The sequence below is a fragment of the Triplophysa rosa genome, unplaced genomic scaffold (assembly GCF_024868665.1).
Source record: "Triplophysa rosa unplaced genomic scaffold, Trosa_1v2 scaffold189_ERROPOS487652, whole genome shotgun sequence".
NCBI lineage: Eukaryota > Metazoa > Chordata > Actinopteri > Cypriniformes > Nemacheilidae > Triplophysa > Triplophysa rosa.
In genome coordinates this window covers 20,087-39,837 of record NW_026634201.1, presented here as the reverse complement: position 1 = coordinate 39,837, position 19,751 = coordinate 20,087, and the positions used below count along the sequence as shown (strand labels likewise).

The following is a 19,751-nucleotide window of genomic DNA, read 5'->3' as shown; positions in this document are numbered from 1 at the left end:
TTATTTGCAACAATGAAAACCATAAAATGCTATATACTGTAAATAAAATTGAATTGAATATTTGTTCAATAAAGTCTTTTGGAAGATGCCACAATTATGTCAGTAGGTCAAATTACTCAATAAATACAAACATTTTAGTGTGGGTATGTCATTTCCATTGTTTGAACTGAAAGTTGGGGGTGGATTAACAGGTTAACGAAACATTTACTTAACAAATTAGTAGTTATTTATTAAAATGTTGCAAGTGTTAAATCTTCAACAACATATTGTCAAATATTGTACAATGACAGGTACAAAACATTGCCTTTCAGGGACAGGAATAAAAAACATAACACAAATTCTTAAAATGACAGTAACATCACAAATGTTAAAGTTAAAAAATCATGAACAGAGGTCTATAGTCCCTCAGACTAAACATATATGCTGCATAACACAATTTATTAAAATGACAGTAACATCACAAATGTTAAAGTTAAAAAATCATGAACAGAGGTCATAGTCCCTCAGACTAAACATATATGCTAAAATGTTCAACAGTACCAGCAGGAGAATAAAACATGCTTTCTTAAAATTTCAATTTTGAAATTGATAAAACATTGTCACTATGTGACAGGAATAAAAACATGAATTTTTAACAAAACAATATTACAATTACAAGAATAGAAGTGAAATGTGTCGAACAGATAATTAGCCCCTTGGACTACGAACATTTTAATTTGGACTTAATTTTCCCCCATGCGTTTTAAGTTTAGTCCTCGGTTCCGTACAAAATCACGTATATTTTGGACAGACCGGTTTTGTAGGACTGGATGCTCGCACCTTTTGCAGACCTCACATTCCCTCATTGTTGCCAAGTGAGCTTTGCTTATGTGCAATTTGAAGTGTCTCATCACAGCGTTCACCTCAGGTTTCGTCCACGGTCTCCTTTTGGGCATGCGCCTTCCTCTGCTAGAGACTAGTAACAAACAAGATGATTAACTGCTAGCATTGCTGACTACAAACAGATCATATCTTCATTAATACGGTTTAAAAATCTTAGAAACAAAATAAATGATCAAGTGTGCCCTGTGTGCACCATGGTTACATAACATATGTGCTTCACCATAACTTGAAACTTTAAATAAACTACAGTTGAAGTCAAAGGTTTACAAAACCCTTTGCAAAATTTAGAAAATGCTGAAAATTGGAAAAAGAGGAATTTTGAAAATTAAGTTTTTTTTTTATTTAGTCCTGCTCTGAACAAGTTATTTCATGAAAGAAATCTTTACATAAACATAAGCTTTTCTGTAGTGCAGTGGTCAGAGCATTGTGCAAGTTTGCACATACTTGGATACAAATGTATAATATAATGCAATAATATAATAATAGCAATGCGAGTTGCTTTGGATAAAAGTGTCTGCCAAATGCATAAATGTAAACTAAGTTCACAGAAGAGAATAATATAGGGATGCTCCAATCAGGATTTATGCATCTGATCCCGAGTACCGATTTTCTGTCATCATGATCGGCCGATACCTATCCCAATTTCGATGCGTTTTAAAACCATCCCTTTTTAAATATTGCAGTTCTTATTTTGACCACATACTTCAATTAAATTACTAACAACAACTTGTGCTTTGTTCTGGTTTCACCTCTCTTCTGTCTAATGATTTTATAGTTACTTTACTACACATTGTCATATAAATAAACTATAAATACTGTGGATTATTTAAACTAAATCTTATCAGCCACTGTTGCTAAATGGCCTAAGCACACTAACGTTCGGAGGTGTTTTGAGTGACAGATTTGATGGATTCGGATAGTGAGTCTTCTGAGTTCATTGTTTGACTTATCCGTTCTTTTAACCGTTCATTTAAACGAATCAGTTCAAATGAGTCATCATGTCATGAATCGAACATTAGCAGACGTTAAGTACATATCGCAAAAGAAAGAAGTTAACACGGAAACCACTTTATCATTGGAAAGGACTGATTTTCATTTATTAAAAGTGTGGTTTATGTCACCTGCATCATGTGCGCGTCAGAGAAGAAAAGGTAACCCGTTTTTTTAAACACAACTCGCACTCAATTCAGGTAAAAATATTCTCTGAATGCCATGTGCAACATGGATTTGGTCTTCTGACCTTTTGTCATTGTGTCTGTTGCTTTTGATTATTATGTGCGAGAGAGAGAGACAGCGAAAGTGCACAGGCTCTCTGCTCACTCTTTCACATGACATGACTGTGGCGCCAAACGTATGTCCTCGTGTGATGACATCATCAAATTGCGACCGGTTTGTGAGATCAGCCAAGTTAGTGAGTACCGATCAAGTCATTAAATGTGATTATCGGCCGATTCCGATCTGTGGCCAATCGATCAGCACATCCCTACAATAATAACAGAATTTCTAAAAAATAGCCCAGAACAAAAGTTTACATCCCCTTGATTCATAATACTGTCACTTTAAAAGGGAAGAACAATGCCACACAAAGAAGACAAGTTCACAAAGAGTATACACAGGCAAGTATAAATCCGTGAGTACAAGCATCCACAGGTAAACAGACCTCCACTGGTCAAACTCACTGGTACAATTCGACAGGTAAGTAAATCGACAGGTTAAACAAACTGGTAAACATCCACAGGTAAAGCAAACAGGTAAGTAAATCCAAAGAATATACATCCACGGGATAATAGCGATCTGAACTAGTGATTAAAGACAACTAGACCTAACAGCCAACAAAAGACGATGTGTATATACAGAGTCCAGGTGATGAGTTGTAGGTGCGGATGTAATCAGAAGTGCAAGGGGTAATGGGAAATGAAGTCCGTAGATCAGAAGTCCGGTGAGTGCAAAAGGGTGAAATGGGGAGAGCGCGCTGGTGTGGGGGGCATGGCTGGTGAAGGCGCAGAGTTTGTTAAAGTCCCCTCTCTCCACAGTCCGCTCCAGCGGACCTCACTGGTTGACGAGTATGGCCACAGGTTGTGGAAGTCCTTTAGATGATCTGGGTCCAAGATGTCTTCTTGAGGTAACCCAGGACTGTTCCTCAGGTCCATAAACCTCCCAGTCCACAAGCTATTCCAGATGGCCGCCTTGTCGTCTCGAGCTGAGGATGGACTCCACTCGATAAATTTGCTGGTATCGTCAATAGGAGGAGGAGGGGGAGGCTCAACCCCAGCACCAGACTCTGTGCACGGAACAGAAACAGGGTTATGGGCGGGTTTGAGGAGTGACACATGGAATGAAGCTGAAATGCTGTAGAGGGAGCTGAAGACTAGGTAACTGGATTAATATGTTGCAGTATTTGGGACTCAGCTCTCTGCAAGGCTGCCGCAGGTGAATGTCCCAGCTGGACAGCCATACTCTTTTCCCAGGTTGGTATTGAGGAGTAGGTGAGCGTCGGGTATCTGCCTGTCAAATTTTTGCCTGCGGAGAGCCTGCTGTAGATGGTGATGAGCTCCCATACCCTGTCGCTCTCATGGGGGGTTGGTAGCAGAGTATGCACTGGCAGACTGGCAGGGGGTCAAACCGGTGGAGGACTGAAGGAGAGAGTTGTGTGGATATTGGGCCCAGGCGAGATAACGGTGCCAGTCGTGCTGATGGTCGTGGCAGTACGATCTCAGGATCTCCCCATGTCTTGAATCTTCCGCTCAGCCTGGCCGTTGGCTTAGGGATGATATCCAGAGGTTAAACTCACGGTAACATTTAGGTGTTGGGGAAAGCACTGCATGGCCACAGCAGTGCAGTGTTGGCTTGCTCACCAGGAGACTGCATTTATTTATTTATTCATTCATTTATTTATTAGATATTATTTATTATAATGATCTTGCTTGGTCTATAAACACCATGCACTGTGCTGTGTTTTACCTTTCTGTGTTTTTCTTATTTGCTCCTGTAAAGCTGCTTTGGAACAATGCACATCGTGAAAAGCGCTATATAAATAAAATTGAATTGAATTGAAAGAAGAAAAAACTAGATGCGGCATGGGAAATTGAAGGTCGGTTGTATTTCTGTGCCAACGCCTCAGAGATATATTCCTCCACTCCTCCATTCCTCCATGGCGAAGAGTTTGCAGTAGAGTTAGAGAGATGACGTTTCCCTCAGCACCAGTCTATGAAGGCTTTTGCTGGAAGAGATACCACTCTCTGATGTTGTAGTAACTTCTCAATATGTAAGATCACAAGATGTAGAAGGGGGTTGTACCGTACTCACCCAGGTCGGGCAGACTGGGCAGGTGGAAATCATGTGTCCCAGTCCAGCACAGTACAAGCAAAGCCGCTGTGAGATCCAGAGAGGTCGTTCCTCGTGGGAGAGCCGAGACGAGTCCACCATCATGAGTTCTGGAGGGTTAGGTGGTGGTTTGATGGGTGTTTGCGGAGAAGATGCAGCGGGTTTAGAACTAACACAGGCAGCCAGATGTTGTGACAAGCGCACAGAATACTGAATAAGATTCTTTAGTCCAACTGTGTTCGATGAGTTCGAACTGTGGTATCCAGACCTTGACGCTAAACAGAAAATCAGAGCCGACTCGTTCCATCCACAGTTTGCTGTTAGAGTTTGGAATTGGATGGCATAAGCCGCAACCGAAGATTTTCCTTGTCATAAACGAAGCAGTTGATCTTGCACAGATTAGCTGATTGACTGAACACCTCTTGAAAATGACGGAGAAACACATTTAAAGATCTTGTGAGAGGACTCCCGGCTTCCTAGATGTTCTTAGCCCAATTCAGGGCCTTAATGGACAGCAGGGAGATGACGTTGGCTATCTTAGCATTTACGTGGTTACAAACATCCACAGGTAAACAGACCTCCACTGGTCAAACTCACTGGTACAGTTCCACAGGTACGTAAATCCACAAGTAAAGCAAACAGGTAAGTAAATCCAAAGTACACATCCATGGGATAATAGCGATCTGAACTAGTGATTAAAGACAACTAGACCTGACAGCAAACAAAAGACGATGTGTATATACAGAGTCCAGGTGATGAGTTGTAGGCGCGGATGTAATCAGGAGTGCAAGGGGTTATAGGAAATTAAGTCTGTAGATCAGAACTCCGGCGACTGTGAACGGGTGAAATGGAGAGAGCGCGCTGGTGTGGGGGGCTGGTGAAGGCGCCGAGTTCATTACAAATACTGTATAATGTTGCCTGAACACTCAATGTGAACTTTATGTAAAAATAAAACATGAAATAAGTTGCCATGCTTTAATAGGGTCTTCATGAAATGTCTGTAATATATCTAGCTTAAAAACACTCAATGGTTCACTCTATGATCACAGCAACCCGTTTTGGTGTATGTCTCTTTAATTGCTAATGAGTTACTGCACACCTCACCCTTCTTCTGTTCAGGGTGTTCACAACCCACATTGTCCTCGGGGCACACCTCCCAGAATGTTTTAGATTCATCCTGATTCAACTCACCTGATTCAGCTCGTTGGTGTGTTAATTAGGGAGACATTTCAAACATTCTGGGAGGTGTGCCCCGAGGACCAGGATTGTGAAACACTGGTGTAGTACATGCAATGGGTGTAAACATGCAGATTAATGGGCGGTAATATTATAATAAGAACCTCTTTCTAAGAGGTTTTTCCTATGTCATAAGAGGAGCGAAATCTGATCGGCTTGATTTCTCACATGCTTGCAGAAGCAAGCTCACCAAAACAAGTTTTTGTGAACATCTTTGTTCATGTCTAATATGATCAACATTTACATTACAAAATGTTTTCCTGTAGCTCAGTGTTTTTTTTGTGAAAAGCAGACCAGAGGACATTCCTGAGGGTCCACAGTTTATGGCAGGGCCTCTCTCTAACTTCCCCAGTGGAGGATGGTTTGCCAAATTCACCTCACTGGAATCTGAACGCGGCAAATTACAATCTTCACCTTACCAGTGCAGTACCACTTGACAAGGCATTCCAGGGCACAGCTTTATGGCTGTCTAACTGCCCTGATCGAGTAAGGTCTGCTACATTAGGACTGTATTTTGGTGGGCTAACAAACAAATGAGCAAAGTGTCATCAGATAAGGCTGCTATGACAACTGCCAGAAACCGCGTACATGGCAGGTTGGAGGACCTCAGTCTCGTCAAACCCCCTCTATTCTAGCCCTAATGAATTAATGAGAGCAAGTGCGTTCGTTTTAAAATGTGGGGGCAGACGCCAGCGTTCTAACTGGCAACCTGGCAGCTCTGGTCACTGATCTGACTAATTTCGCTACACCTCTTGCAGAGCCACCCGGTTTCTCATGAACCTCACACTACCTCTGAACCCTGTATCAACAATTCTCAATGCTATGCAGTTGAGCCCACTGAATGCTGAGCCTTCATAACTAAGTGCGAGGTAACGACTGATAGAGACAGAGGTCAGCATGATCTTTTGATTTGAAGTTGAATAATTGTGCAGTATACCATACTTGTGTTGTTATTACAGAAATACATTTGTTGTGTTGCAAACTTTTTTTATCATACCATTGTTTTCAGAGATATGTCTGTAAGCTTTTAGTCCAGATGTGCTTGGACATGGTCTCCTTTCCAAAAGCCCTGTGGACATAGATATGGAAATCATTATTTTACAATGTTTTGCTTGCATAGAACTATTACGCATACTTATTCATAAACTATTGGGCAGGACAGTGATTGTAAGATACATGGTGACTCCACTCCTATATATACAGGTGCTGGTCATATAATTAGAATATCATCAAAAAGTTGATTTATTTCACTAATTCCATTCAAAAAGTGAAACTTGTATATTATATTCATTCATTACACACAGACTGATATATTTCAAATGATTATTTCTTTTAATCTGATGATTATAACTGACAACTAATGAAAATCCAAAATTCAGTATCTCAGAAAATTAGAATATTACTTAAGACCAATACAAAGAAAGGATTTTTAGAAATCTTGGCCAACTGAAAAGTATGAACATGAAAAGTATGAGCATGTACAGCACTCAATACTTAGTTGGGGCTCCTTTTGCCTGAATTACTGCAGCAATGCGGCGTGGCATGGAGTCGATCAGTCTGTGGCACTGCTCAGGTGTTATGAGAGGCCAGGTTGCTCTGATAGTGGCCTTCAGCTCTTCTGCATTGTTGGGTCTGGCATATCGCATCTTCCTCTTCACAATACCCCATAGATTTTCTATGGGGTTAAGGTCAGGCGAGTTTGCTGGCCAATTAAGAACAGGGATACCATGGTCCTTAAACCAGGTACTGGTAGCTTTGGCACTGTGTGCAGGTGCCAAGTCCTGTTGGAAAATGAAATCTGCATCTCCATAAAGTTGGTCAGCAGCAGGAAGCATGAAGTGCTCTAAAACTTCCTGGTATACGGCTGCGTTGACCTTGGACCTCAGAAAACACAGTGGACCAACACCAGCAGATGACATGGCACCCCAAACCATCACTGACTGTGGAAACTTTACACTGGACCTCAAGCAACGTGGATTCTGTGCCTCTCCTCTCTTCCTCCAGACTCTGGGACCCTGATTTCCAAAGGAAATGCAAAATTTACTTTCATCAGAGAACATAACTTTGGACCACTCAGCAGCAGTCCAGTCCTTTTTGTCTTTAGCCCAGGCGAGACGCTTCTGATGCTTCCTGCTGCTGACCAACTTTATGGAGATGCAGATTTCATTTTCCAACAGGACTTGGCACCTGCACACAGTGCCAAAGCTACCAGTACCTGGTTTAAGGACCATGGTATCCCTGTTCTTAATTGGCCAGCAAACTCGCCTGACCTTAACCCCATAGAAAATCTATGGGGTATTGTGAAGAGGAAGATGCGATATGCCAGACCCAACAATGCAGAAGAGCTGAAGGCCACTATCAGAGCAACCTGGGCTCTCATAACACCTGAGCAGTGCCACAGACTGATCGACTCCATGCCACGCCGCATTGCTGCAGTAATTCAGGCAAAAGGAGCCCCAACTAAGTATTGAGTGCTGTACATGCTCATACTTTTCATGTTCATACTTTTCAGTTGGCCAAGATTTCTAAAAATCCTTTCTTTGTATTGGTCTTAAGTAATATTCTAATTTTCTGAGATACTGAATTTGGGATTTTCATTAGTTGTCAGTTATAATCATCAGATTAAAAGAAATAAACATTTGAAATATATCAGTCTGTGTGTAATGAATGAATATAATATACAAGTTTCACTTTTTGAATGGAATTAGTGAAATAAATCAACTTTTTGATGATATTCTAATTATATGACCAGCACCTGTATATAGGGTGACCATATGAGCCATTTCTCGACCGCATCTGGCCAACGTCAAAGGATGTGACGTGGCAATGTACTATAGTACATTGATGATGCGTCTGTGTCTCATAATTATTCATGAGACTGTTTTCTTGACCAATGAGAAGACATTTCTCATAATTATTAATGACAGCGCCTTGTGTATTTCTATTGACCCTTCGGAATGGTACGATGCTGTAGAGAGAGGCGTTCATGGCTCTTGATAGTAATCTGATGGATTAATGAAGAAAAACCAGAACATTTAGCAGGAGTTGCAAAAAATACGTATTCCGATAATTATATATAAAAGTATATTTTTATGTGAAATGCACTATATGCGGTATATATGTGGGGGAAGGGCTTCTCCACTGAAAGTGATATACAGTATACATGACAGTTGTTGAAATTGTGGCGCACAGAAACAGGCGCGGATGGCCATTTGGAGCTCTCGGTGGGCCGGAGATCTTGTGGACCAGTAATTTACAGCTCAATGTGTCGCGTTCAGAAATCAAACAGACGGAGCTAGGGGACTTCAGACACTGACGAAAGGGGCTTTCCCTACCAGCAGAAAGCGAGTCGCCTCGTTAGAGTGCCCATCTCCAATACTGGAACGGGAATTGTTGCCGCTACACTCCGCTCACATACTCTGGCAAGACAGTATCTTTGGAACATGGCACTGCTTTTCTGAATGCCAAGTGATTTATCGTCTTTGACAAAGATAGTGGTGGATTCTTTTTTACGACTTGAGCAGAGGATTCGTTCCTCACCTCGAATAGGGATTCCCCTGGGCTTTTCTACAGTTTGCCCGGTATCTCTAAAAGAGCTGTTAAGGAGCTGTTGGGTAAACCTTAGATTTTAACTCCTTGTAATAAACATAGTTATTATATTATAATAAAGCAGTTCTGTTAGAAGGAAAATCATGGTTGCTAAATTGAGTCTTGACCAATACACATGCTTGTCAACATGACAAAATATCCATAACCACTTTCAGTACTGCAATTTAGCAGAAATACATTTAACTAAATTAAACCAATGGCATAGTGTTGTTAACTTTATCATACCATTGTCTTCAGAGATCTGTCCAGCAGCTTTTGGTCCTTTAGATGTGCTCAGACATGGTCTTCTTTCCAAAAGCACTGTAGACATGAATATGCAAATGATTATTTTACAATGTTTTATTTAAATATAACAATTATGCATACTTATTTATAAACAATTTGCAGGATTGTAATTGTAAGATAAATGGCAACTCCACATCTGTGTAACGGAATACTCTGAAGGCAGACAGCAAGTTACTTTGCAACACTTTATTGACACACACAATCGGAATGCAGGTGAGTAATACTTGGTATTTATTCATTTATTTTGGATCCCCATTAGCCACTACCTAGGTGGAGGCTAGGCTACCTGGATTCACCATCAAGAGCTCCAGGTATCACCCCGAAGAAAATATGGTTATATATAGGATGTGACTGATAATAATACTCCCCTTGATGGTTGCAGGAGATCGAGCTGAGCATAAGGTGTTGGTAGCTGTGTTAGTGTCCAGGGAAGAGAAGTTAAAGGGAAGAGAGGATTCAACAGCAGAGGAGAGGGTGCTCGTAGAGAAAGAGCAGAGGTTATATCTGAATGAGACTGGCAGGGGTGTGGCTGTAATGCATGTGGGAAGGTGTATGTTGATGGAGATGAAAGAAAAGTGGTCAGAGACGTGCAAAGGTTGATGTTATCTATTGCAACTGCAAGTAAAGATGAGGTCAAATTGGTTACCAGCAGAGCTGGGTAGATTACTTATGAATTGTAATCAGTTACTGATTACAGATTACATGACAAAATTTGTAGTCAGTAACGTAATCTCTTAGATTACACATTTTTGGTAATGTAATCTGACTACTTTTGGATTACATTTAGATTACTTTTGATTTAAATCTTATTTGATGTCACATACTGTATATTGAAGCAGGATAATTGTGTACTTTTTTTGACAGATACAACAAGGAAAAATATTCCATTCTTTACCAACAACAAGAGCCTCAAAGTACAGTACGGACAAAATACTAACACTGATATAACTTGTTGTCAGTCTTTACTGATAGTAACACTGAATAGTTTTCCCATGAGTTTCCTTAAAAATGAAAGGGTGTCGATTAGGGGTGTGACAAGATCTTGTGCTACAAGATCTCGAAAGATTAAAATGTAACAAGATTTCTCGTCAAGGTCTTGTGATATCAGCATGATGGAGTTTGATGGTGAAATTAATATTGAAGATGCCCTGCCACTCTTAAATTATATTATAATTTATAAAAATAAGACGTAAAATTACATTCATTTGAGCTACATTTTCAAAGTGCACCTATTTTGCGATTTTCAGATGAATAAAAGACCGTTTTTTCATTTAGTTCATAATTGAGAATTACTTCAAAATAGTGTAAAAATCTTGTCTTGTGTCTCGTCACACCTCTAATGTCTATACATCCATCTGTCAAATGCTGAGTGCCACTATTTAGCATTCCTGTGCGATTCCAAACCACTCCCCTCTCTGCTAGGAAAAGCTTGAAGAATCACAAACATATATCAGTGGTAGGTATGTATTATGAAAAATGTAGGTGAAAAAAATTTGAAATGACAAAATGTAGGGAAAATCACTGAACTGTAAGGAACTCACTGCCATTTTTTAATAATATGTAATCATGTAATCCATAAAACAGTAACTGTAGTCTGATTAAGAGTATTTTAAAATTGAGTTTACTCTAATTACAAGTACATGGTTTTTGGAATCTGATTATGTAATCCAGATTACATGTAATCCGTTACTACCCAGCTCTGGTTACCAGATACATAAAGCGAGGGAGGTCAAATGAGTAGAGGAGGGATAAAATGTCTGTTGCAAAGGGCCTATTGAGGTGAATGTTGAAGTCGATGTTTAGCTCATCTCAACAAGGGCTGAGACCACCTACTCAGTTAACAGCTCAAGGCCCCAAAGTGACTAAAAAAGATAGGTGAAACTCTGGCTAGATGGCTTGGGCTAAACAGCTACTTAACAAAACAACAGCTTACTTTAAGAAAAGTGCAAATAGTTCAACAATCCCTACGGACAATCAGCTACTAGTCTAGTTTAAGCAAACACAGCAAGCACACTACAGCTACAGCTAGTTTGGCAGACAAAATGCTGCTTCAGAGTTTTGCTGAGAACATTCATGATGCAGCTCAGTTGTGATGCAGCTCAGTAGTTCTAGTTAAGGGACACCTAGCGTCACTAATGACTAGTGCTGTCAATCGATAAAAAAAATTAATCGGATTACTCACACATTTTTTCTGTGATTAATCACGATTAATCGCACATAACTATTATATTTTAAAATATACTTTTACATTTTAATAATTTCACATTTAATCTTCAAATTGATGTAGAAACAACATATTTCTTTAACAGCATCATTTTATGAAAGCTAGCATTTTGATATTAGTACTGTAACTGATGTCTCTATTAAATTGATTATTTTAACATGAATTATAGCCATTCAACAGTATAATTGAGAGCTCATGTAGGAAACATACAGGAATTGAAGGACACTTTACAGTCTTTATTAATGCTAAATTATAAATTAAATGCAGAAGAATTCTCATTAAAGCTACAAAATCACATTGATTTCTTCTTTTATTTTGTTCTTTGACTAACATTAGTGACAGGAGTCACAGCAGCACGTTTAAGAACGCGGCCCCTTTAAGAGCTGTCTCAGTACGCAGATCTGACCGTCACCGCACTCCCATTTTCACAACACTTTGCATTCATTTAAGATTTTATTTTACACTTTGAAGTCTTGCTTAAGAAAATGCTAGACAAAACGGGCTTTCTGACATAATCTTGTGTGGTTTTATCCATTCAAGCACGAAAGAGAACTAAACACGGATGCGCTGTCTGACAGAGATTCACAGACGCAGCCTTTAGCCCGTGACTGTTTACACCAGACTGGACCTCGCGTTGCGTTTTGCCGCGTCCCAGTTTAGAAGCTGTCTATCTCCATTGAACGCGTCAAAGCAACTGTTTAAAATCGCGCTTAAGTGGTTTAAAAGCCTGTACACGAATAAGAGCGTGATTACATAATGTAACGCTAGACAAAGGATGTCAAAACAAACGGATGCTACGTTAATTGCGATAAATATTTTCTCACGCGTTAATTTGAAAAAATTAACTACTAATGACACAACATCCCAGTTATGTACAGTAACCCTTGTTCCCCGATTAGGGGAATGGAGAAGTATGCCTCTACAGTGCTCAAGATGCTTCTCTGCTCCTTAGAACATAACTACTGGCCTTATATACTCAAATGTTCCTGTTCAAAGGTGATTTGTTTAAAGGTATAGCTCAAAAATGAAAATTCTGTCACTTAAACAAATCACCTACAGTTTACCATGTAAGAATACAAATAGTAGAGAATCCTAACTAGTATACTGACACTGTATTCAATATACATACCATTCATTTCAGTAGAGGCATCTTCTTCCAGTGCATTTTCAGGAGGAATGGTTTCCTCATCTTCACTGTCATCCTCCTCATCCTCATCTGTGAAATCTGAACATAACATGGGAAAGTACACATTTTATTTTCAGTTTTAACAACAAATAATTATTGGCTCTTAACATGAATTATGGCATCTTGAAATGTATACATTATAACATTTGATATTAAAACTTCACTTAGAAACATAAATACCTCCAATTTGATCAAGTGATTTTCCATGCAACTCATGTAGTTTTCCTTTTTCCAATGCAAGCAGCAACTTCGAAATTTTTCCACTTTGTATTTTAGGCTCAGACAGTCTGTAGAACTGTCTATGAACTGATATGTCGTGTCCTAAGAAATCAGCCAGCTGATCTAGTTCATTGTCTTTTAGGTTTAAAATTTGCGAAGTTGTTGCTATTTCTTTACGTAGCTTAGTGGATCTTAAACAATCCGGTTTCTGCGCACCACATTCATCTGCGAGTCGTCTGAGACTTTCATGTCCTCTGTAATACGTCAGGCATTGTGGTACGGCAAATAAATAATCATTTTCTTCTGGCACACTACATTCCTTTCTATTTGCAATCAAAAGATTGAGCGCATTCGTCATATCTGGTGTGAGTAGCACTGCTACTTTCCGTCCTCTTTTCCCTTTCAGTTCAACACGTTCAAAATACCTGCATAGCTTCTGTTCGTAATTCGACAGTCCTGTTCCTTCATGCGTGTGTGAGTGATCTCGTTGGAGGAAATTCATCAGTTTCATCTTTGACACTTCTCCAATACGTCTTCTGTTGAAAAGGACTATCTTGGTTAAAATTGTACGTGCTAGACTGGAATAATTCTGAGCTGTTGCTACCTCCTTCAGGGCTGCGGTTGCCAATTCTGCACTTTTGTCAAGATGCTGGTGAAGTTTTTTTATGTCTTCAGTGAGCGGTAGATTGTCTGGTTTATTGTACTTCGAATCACTAATTGTAGTAAGAGCACAGTGTGATATGTACTCAGACCATTTTGCTTGATAGAGTTTCTGGAAGGCTTCTGATGATTTGATCAGGTCCTCATTCCCAGCCATAAGAGCATGACAACGTACAATGTCACTCACTTTCAAAAGTGAGTGTCCTATTTTCAGTGCAAGGCTTGGAGTTTTGTAGCTGTTCGTATTTTTGTCAAATCCTGCCGTCACTTGTACTGCTTTAATCACAGTCATAAAGTTTTGTGGTTTAATAGAATCCTCCAAGGTCATGATTGGAGATATTTTGTGCAAAGTTTGTAAAAATCTGCCAACTTGGCGTATTTTTTGCCTGATATAGTCATGTTTTGATGGATCATGACCATGTTTGCTATAAAGGGACTCTGCAAAACGTAGCAGGCAAAAGTCGTTGCGAACAACAGTTGAAATCTCATCATCATGCATATGACTTATCATTTTAAGTACTCCATTTTCAGTACTAGAGCATGAAGCTTTTACCAGTGCTGCAAGGCCAAGAACGTACTTTCTGCCATGATGTTCACTGTCCCCTGGCTTGGACGAGCACCTCTTCATGTGTCTCCACAACTCGTGACGTAAAAACATCCCCTTGCAGTGGATACAGTACTCATACTTTTTACTGTCACCTTTAGCCTTTCGCTTTACTTTGAGTGAACCAGATCCACTCTTTAGAACTTCATTGTTGTGCATGAAGTTTCCCCTATTCCGAAGTTTCTCAAGCAACTCCTTCCTAGTTTTTGACCCGGCAGGGAGACTGAGAGCCTTTGCTATGTCACCATCCTCCTTTATGTGCGTTTTGAAGTGTCGCGCTATTTTGAAAACAGGCTTTTGACAAACAAAGCAGATATTTTGCCCTCCAAATGAAACAGCAGTTTTTTGTACGGTGTCTGAAGTTTCTACAGCGGTTGATTTTATGGTGTCTTCTGAAGTTTTATCCATAGATTTATCATGGGCAGATCCTCCTCCATTGAAGTTTTCATTATCAATAGATTTCTCATTGGCAGATGCTCCTCCATTGAAGTTTTCATTAATGTCGACTCCTGTTGTAGAGCACCCCAATTGTGATTCTTTAATAAAAAATGGTGACTTTGCCATAGTGTTTGTACTCTCATCATCTGTTTCATTTTTGGAGTCTGGAACATATTCTTCATCAGACTCTTCACTTGTGTCACATTCTTCATCAGACTCTTCACTTCTGTCAGTCTCCTTAAATATACAAAGAGAACAAAACATTTGGTATGCGTTTTTGTAATTGGGTAATTCATTAGCAACTTCTGATGTTACAAACATGTATGAACACAATGGCAGATTTGTTCAAGAATATTTCTAACCAAACAGTTCTAGGGCACTGACATTTGGCTTGCATTGTATGGAAAATATATATTTTGTGTTCAGCAGAACGAAGAATTAAAACAACTTGAAAGTGAGTAAATGACAATTGTCTTATTTTAGGTGAAACATCTCTTTAATGGAGATGAAGGCAATGCAGGTGAGTAACAGTGGTATAAAACATAGGATTTTCTTATTGTCTACAAGAAATAGGTCCATGGATGTGCAGTCAGACAGCAAAAAGGTGGAAGGGGATCTGAGGACCAATGCAGAGCTGAGAGCAGCTCAAAGTTAATCAAACCAGCTGAGCTGACATGCCAAATTGTCTTTCTGATGTCATCTTGGTATTACTGTATTGAAGGGCCCAGGTGAAAACCTAGGCTTGAAGGAACAAGGTGCAATCAAAAGGTTTGATCTTTTCTCTGAAGACCACGGTGAATGAAGCTTGGAGGCTATAGAGTCAGCCAAGTTGGACCAACCAGGGAAATGGACATAACTAGCAGCAGAGTTGGGGTTATATAGCTGAATGAAACCAGCAAGACAACAGATCAGGTAAGAGTTTGGGTGTGGGACAGTGTATGTGGATTTAATGTGGAGTGAGGATGCAACCCATGATGATTGTCATGGTTAAGCCTGGACTTGGAACCACCGGTGTGATCAACAAGTGTCCTGACTGGACAATATGCTGCTAGAAGGGTCAACAGGAAGACTGGAGTGGACTTTGACTAGGATAACAAGAGCAAACTGTGGAAACCCTGGAAATCTGCACCTGCACTGCTAGGGTCCTTCTTTACTGCTATTTACTACTAGGGGACACATTCAAAAGAAGGGCCAGATCCAAACATTGGGAATAGATAATATATGATAAGACTCACCAATCTCGGTTTAATTTGGAAGGCTGCATCCTTCAGGGCAGTGGCTCCCAAACTTGTTCCTGGGCAACCACTGCTCTGCACAATTGGCATGTCTCCCTTATCTAACACACCTGTCTCAAATCATCAGCTCATTAATGGAGAGATCCTTGAACTGAAGCAAGCATGCGATAGCAGCTGCACGTGTGACACGTTTACAATTTATTACACCATAAATTAATTTACACCATAAACAAACAAGGGAAGTACTAGGGATTTTCAGTTCTCCTTCCTAAAGGTTCATTTTGATGCCTTAATGTCTATGAGAAATAGGTCCATGGATGTGCGGCCAGACAGCAAGAAGTTGAATCAAGGGGATCTGAGGACCAATGCAAAGCTGGGGGCGGGGAAAACTGATCTGAAGCTAGTGAGGACACCAGCAAATCTGGCGAGATAAAGGACCTCAGCAGCACAGGAGTAAAAAGTCCCAAACAGGCCTCGATGTTCATCGAAACAGCTGAGCTGACATACCAAGATAAAATCAGGAAGACAATTTGGCGCTTTGAAGTAAGAGGAATGACAGACCACAATAGAGCCACTGTGTTGAAGGGCCAAGGTGGAAACCTGAGCTTGAAGGAACAAGGTGCAGTCGAAGGTGTGGAAGACACTAAGGCTGTCTAATTTCAGAAAAGCATGTAGGACACCCCAAATGCAAACTTTAAATGCAAGCTTCTTTCACAGTAATTAAGAGAATTCATGAGGTGTTTGCTTTGCATCGTCAGGAACCTGTCTTTTCTTTGAATAAACGAAAGCAGCTGCTTTAGGTTTACAATTTATAACCTCAAAGGTTAGTTGTAGTAGGATTAAAGTGTGACACTTAAACATTTAAATTAACAGTAAGGCAAGAACGTTTAAATTTGTTTAACTTTTCTGGCATTGCTCAAGGAAGAGACTTTTCATCTCTTAAAATCATGTAGAAATTTGTATTAATTTGACCGGTTTAAGAGCATTTTCTTCTAGCATGTCCCATGAAGTGCGTCTCGTTTAATTCTAGGTTGAAGATCCTCCATATACCGCATCCTTTAGAGCAGTGGTCACCAACCCTGCTCCTGGAGATCGACTGTCCTGAAGATTTCAGCTCCAACCCCAATCAAACACACCTGAACTATATAATCAAGGTGTTCAGGTTTGCTTGATAATTACAGACAGGTGTGCTGAAGCAGGGTTGGAGCTGCAGTCTGCAGGACGGTCGATCTCCAGGAACAGGGTTGGTGACCACTGCTTTTTAGGATCTGACCTCTGGAAGACGAGGACACACCCTTCCAAAATGAGATGCAGCTTGTTTATTCCTTGAGTGAACAATTGATGAGATTAAATGGAAAAAATCATCCCCACTGAATTTGTATTTGTGGGTTCTTCTGTCATAGGAGTCATAGGAAGCAGACAGATTCTCTCAATGGTGTGGTTTACCACCAAACAAAGAGTGAGGGATCAGATAATGGAGTAAACGAAAGAGCGCCAAAGTATGTATCCACAGGTAAAAGAAGCAAGATAGCAAAGGATTGAAGACAGACAATGTGAATGTGTCTGGATGTATAAACAGTCTTAGATTATTTTGTGAAAGGAAACCGAACCTGGTGAGTTGTGTTGTGCCTGTGTGGAAATTGGGGGATGTAGGTGTGACATAACAGTACTACAATTAATTGTGTGTGGGGGTGTGAAAGAGAGACTATTTCAGAAAGATTTGGCTATAGTTTGAGTTTTGTTAGTCCTTGTAAATACTGAAAACTTTCATTAGGGTGGCATTAGAAAAATAAGTCAGAAAGTATGAAGAGAAATACATTAAGTTAGCATAAAAAAACAAAGTGTTGCAAAACACTTGATTTCAAAACACTTACCCATGCCTTTTGTCTTTTATGGAAACAATACACATGCAATGCAGTACTGCACACTGTAAAACAAAGTGATAAGAAAATTTTACAATTATTCACACAGCCAATCTACTAATTAAAAACCTGGGTAACACTTCAGTATAGGGGGCAATTCTCACCTTTAACTAGTTGTTATTAGCATGCCTATTATTGGCATATTGGCTGTTTATTAGTACTTAAAAAGCACATATTCTGCATGACCATACTCTACATCCCTAATCCTACCCAATACCTTAACCTAACCACTACCTTACTAACTATTAAAAAGAAACAAATTAAGAGTTTATTGGGGAAAAAGTTGTAGTTAATAGTTTTAATAGCGAGAATTTCCCCCCTAAACTGAAGTGTGACCAAAACCTGTAACAACAAATAATACTTGTAAAAATATTGGGTTGTGTGATACAAGCCCAAATGTTGGTAAAATACATAAAATGATCAATATGATTAAGAGTATTCCAGCACTGATTCATGGAAAATACACCATAAATACAATCGCTACAGACACATGACTAGGGTTGGGTATCGTTTGAATTTTATTGATTTTGATTCTTATCGTTTCCCAGTTTCGATTCCACAGTTTAAGTATAACATTTAGTTATCAACCTGTATGGTTGTTTAGCCTGCTTATTGACTGGTCTGCAAAATATATATATACACATTTACGAGCACCATTTTGTGTGTATATTCACATAGTAACCAAGTTTTGTCTGATTTATTACAGTTTGTATAACTGACATTGAATGCAGTTTATTGTTTATCATATTTTGTGTGTTTTGTTTGAAACTTTAACTGTGAAACTGATTAAACGTTAACGTTTCACGTTAAACAAAGTTCTGTCACCCTCTCTTCCCTCGAGGTTGGGACAGCTAGAGGATACGTCGATGTCCCCCAAGTGGAGTATGCCGCCGGCCACCTGGGGATGGGGCTCGACCTAGACTCCCGTCCAAAGCATGTGGGGTCTCAGCATCTCTGGTGTCGCGAGCTTACATTGCGGCAGACCAAGCTGCCTCCTCTCTCCACGCTATGGCTCCTGCCAGGCCAGGGCGTAGAGAGAGCTCCACGAGGGTAAGACCGACCCAGCGCTTATGCAGGAACTCCGCGCCGCCACCGACCTCACTCTACGGGCGACCAAGGTGACCACGCGGGCCCTGGGTCGGACGATGTCCACACTTGTGGTCCATGAGAAACTCCTCTGGCTGATCCTTGCGCAGATGAGTAACGCCGAGAAGGTCCGCTTTCTCGATGCACCCGTCTCGCAAGGGGGGGGGCTGGTTGGTGTTACTATCGAGCCGCAGCAGCCCCGCTCACCCCCCGCCCGTCGGGGGCGCGAGACCCGCACGCGGCCTCCCCCGGAGGGTTCTCGACAGTAAAGAAGCAGTCCTGCGTGCCGCGACTCGGCCGCCGAGTCCCGTGCACTGTCTGCTTCCCAGCAGCCCTGGTCCTCTTCGATGCCCTCCAGCTCTGGCGCCCCCCACTCAGGCAGCCCCCCCTGGAGGAGACAGCGAAGAGGAGACCATCGCCCCATCAGCAGCTGCGGCGAAGTGGCCCTCATGGGAAGATCTCAGGGGGATCGAGGCTACCATTGGGCCCGACCCCAGCCACATCGCTGGGAAGTCGGATAGGGATGGATCCTGCCCCGTCTCTCCATCTGCTGGCCCCCTCCGGGCAATGTCGAGTATAAACACCAGCCCTCAGCACTCTCAGTCAGACAGTGCGTTGAGCTGCGCAGTCACCAGGCAGGAAAAACAGCAGAGCCGATCTCCTCCCCGGGGGACCTCCCCCGGCAAGGAATCCGTACTGCTAGCCATCGAACCACCCCCCGGGGGGACGATGAAAAAGATTGTACCTTTAGTCCCCCTGTCTCATTCTGGGAACCTGCCAGCTTCCCAGACTGTCAGGCTGGCTAGGGAAGACGATCCATCTCAGCTACGCGATCCAGTCG

General features: G+C 40.9%; 1 protein-coding gene across 3 annotated transcripts in view; it reads right to left on the bottom strand.

Annotated features, from left to right (window-relative positions):
- Positions 1–304: 304 nt before the first annotated feature.
- The window catches only part of LOC130549867 (uncharacterized), a 32,663-nt gene continuing 13,216 nt past the window's right edge, over positions 305–19,751 (bottom strand). For all 3 annotated transcript variants that reach the window (XM_057327212.1, XM_057327213.1, XM_057327214.1), the window contains 6 exons: positions 17,777–17,829; positions 12,927–14,904; positions 12,690–12,785; positions 9,277–9,351; positions 6,440–6,511; positions 305–955 (listed from right to left, as the gene is read on the bottom strand). In XM_057327212.1, coding sequence (XP_057183195.1) covers positions 723–955; positions 6,440–6,511; positions 9,277–9,351; positions 12,690–12,785; positions 12,927–14,904; positions 17,777–17,829 — 2,507 coding nt within the window. In that variant the 3' untranslated portion in view covers positions 305–722. The remainder of the gene's footprint in view (positions 956–6,439; positions 6,512–9,276; positions 9,352–12,689; positions 12,786–12,926; positions 14,905–17,776; positions 17,830–19,751) is intronic.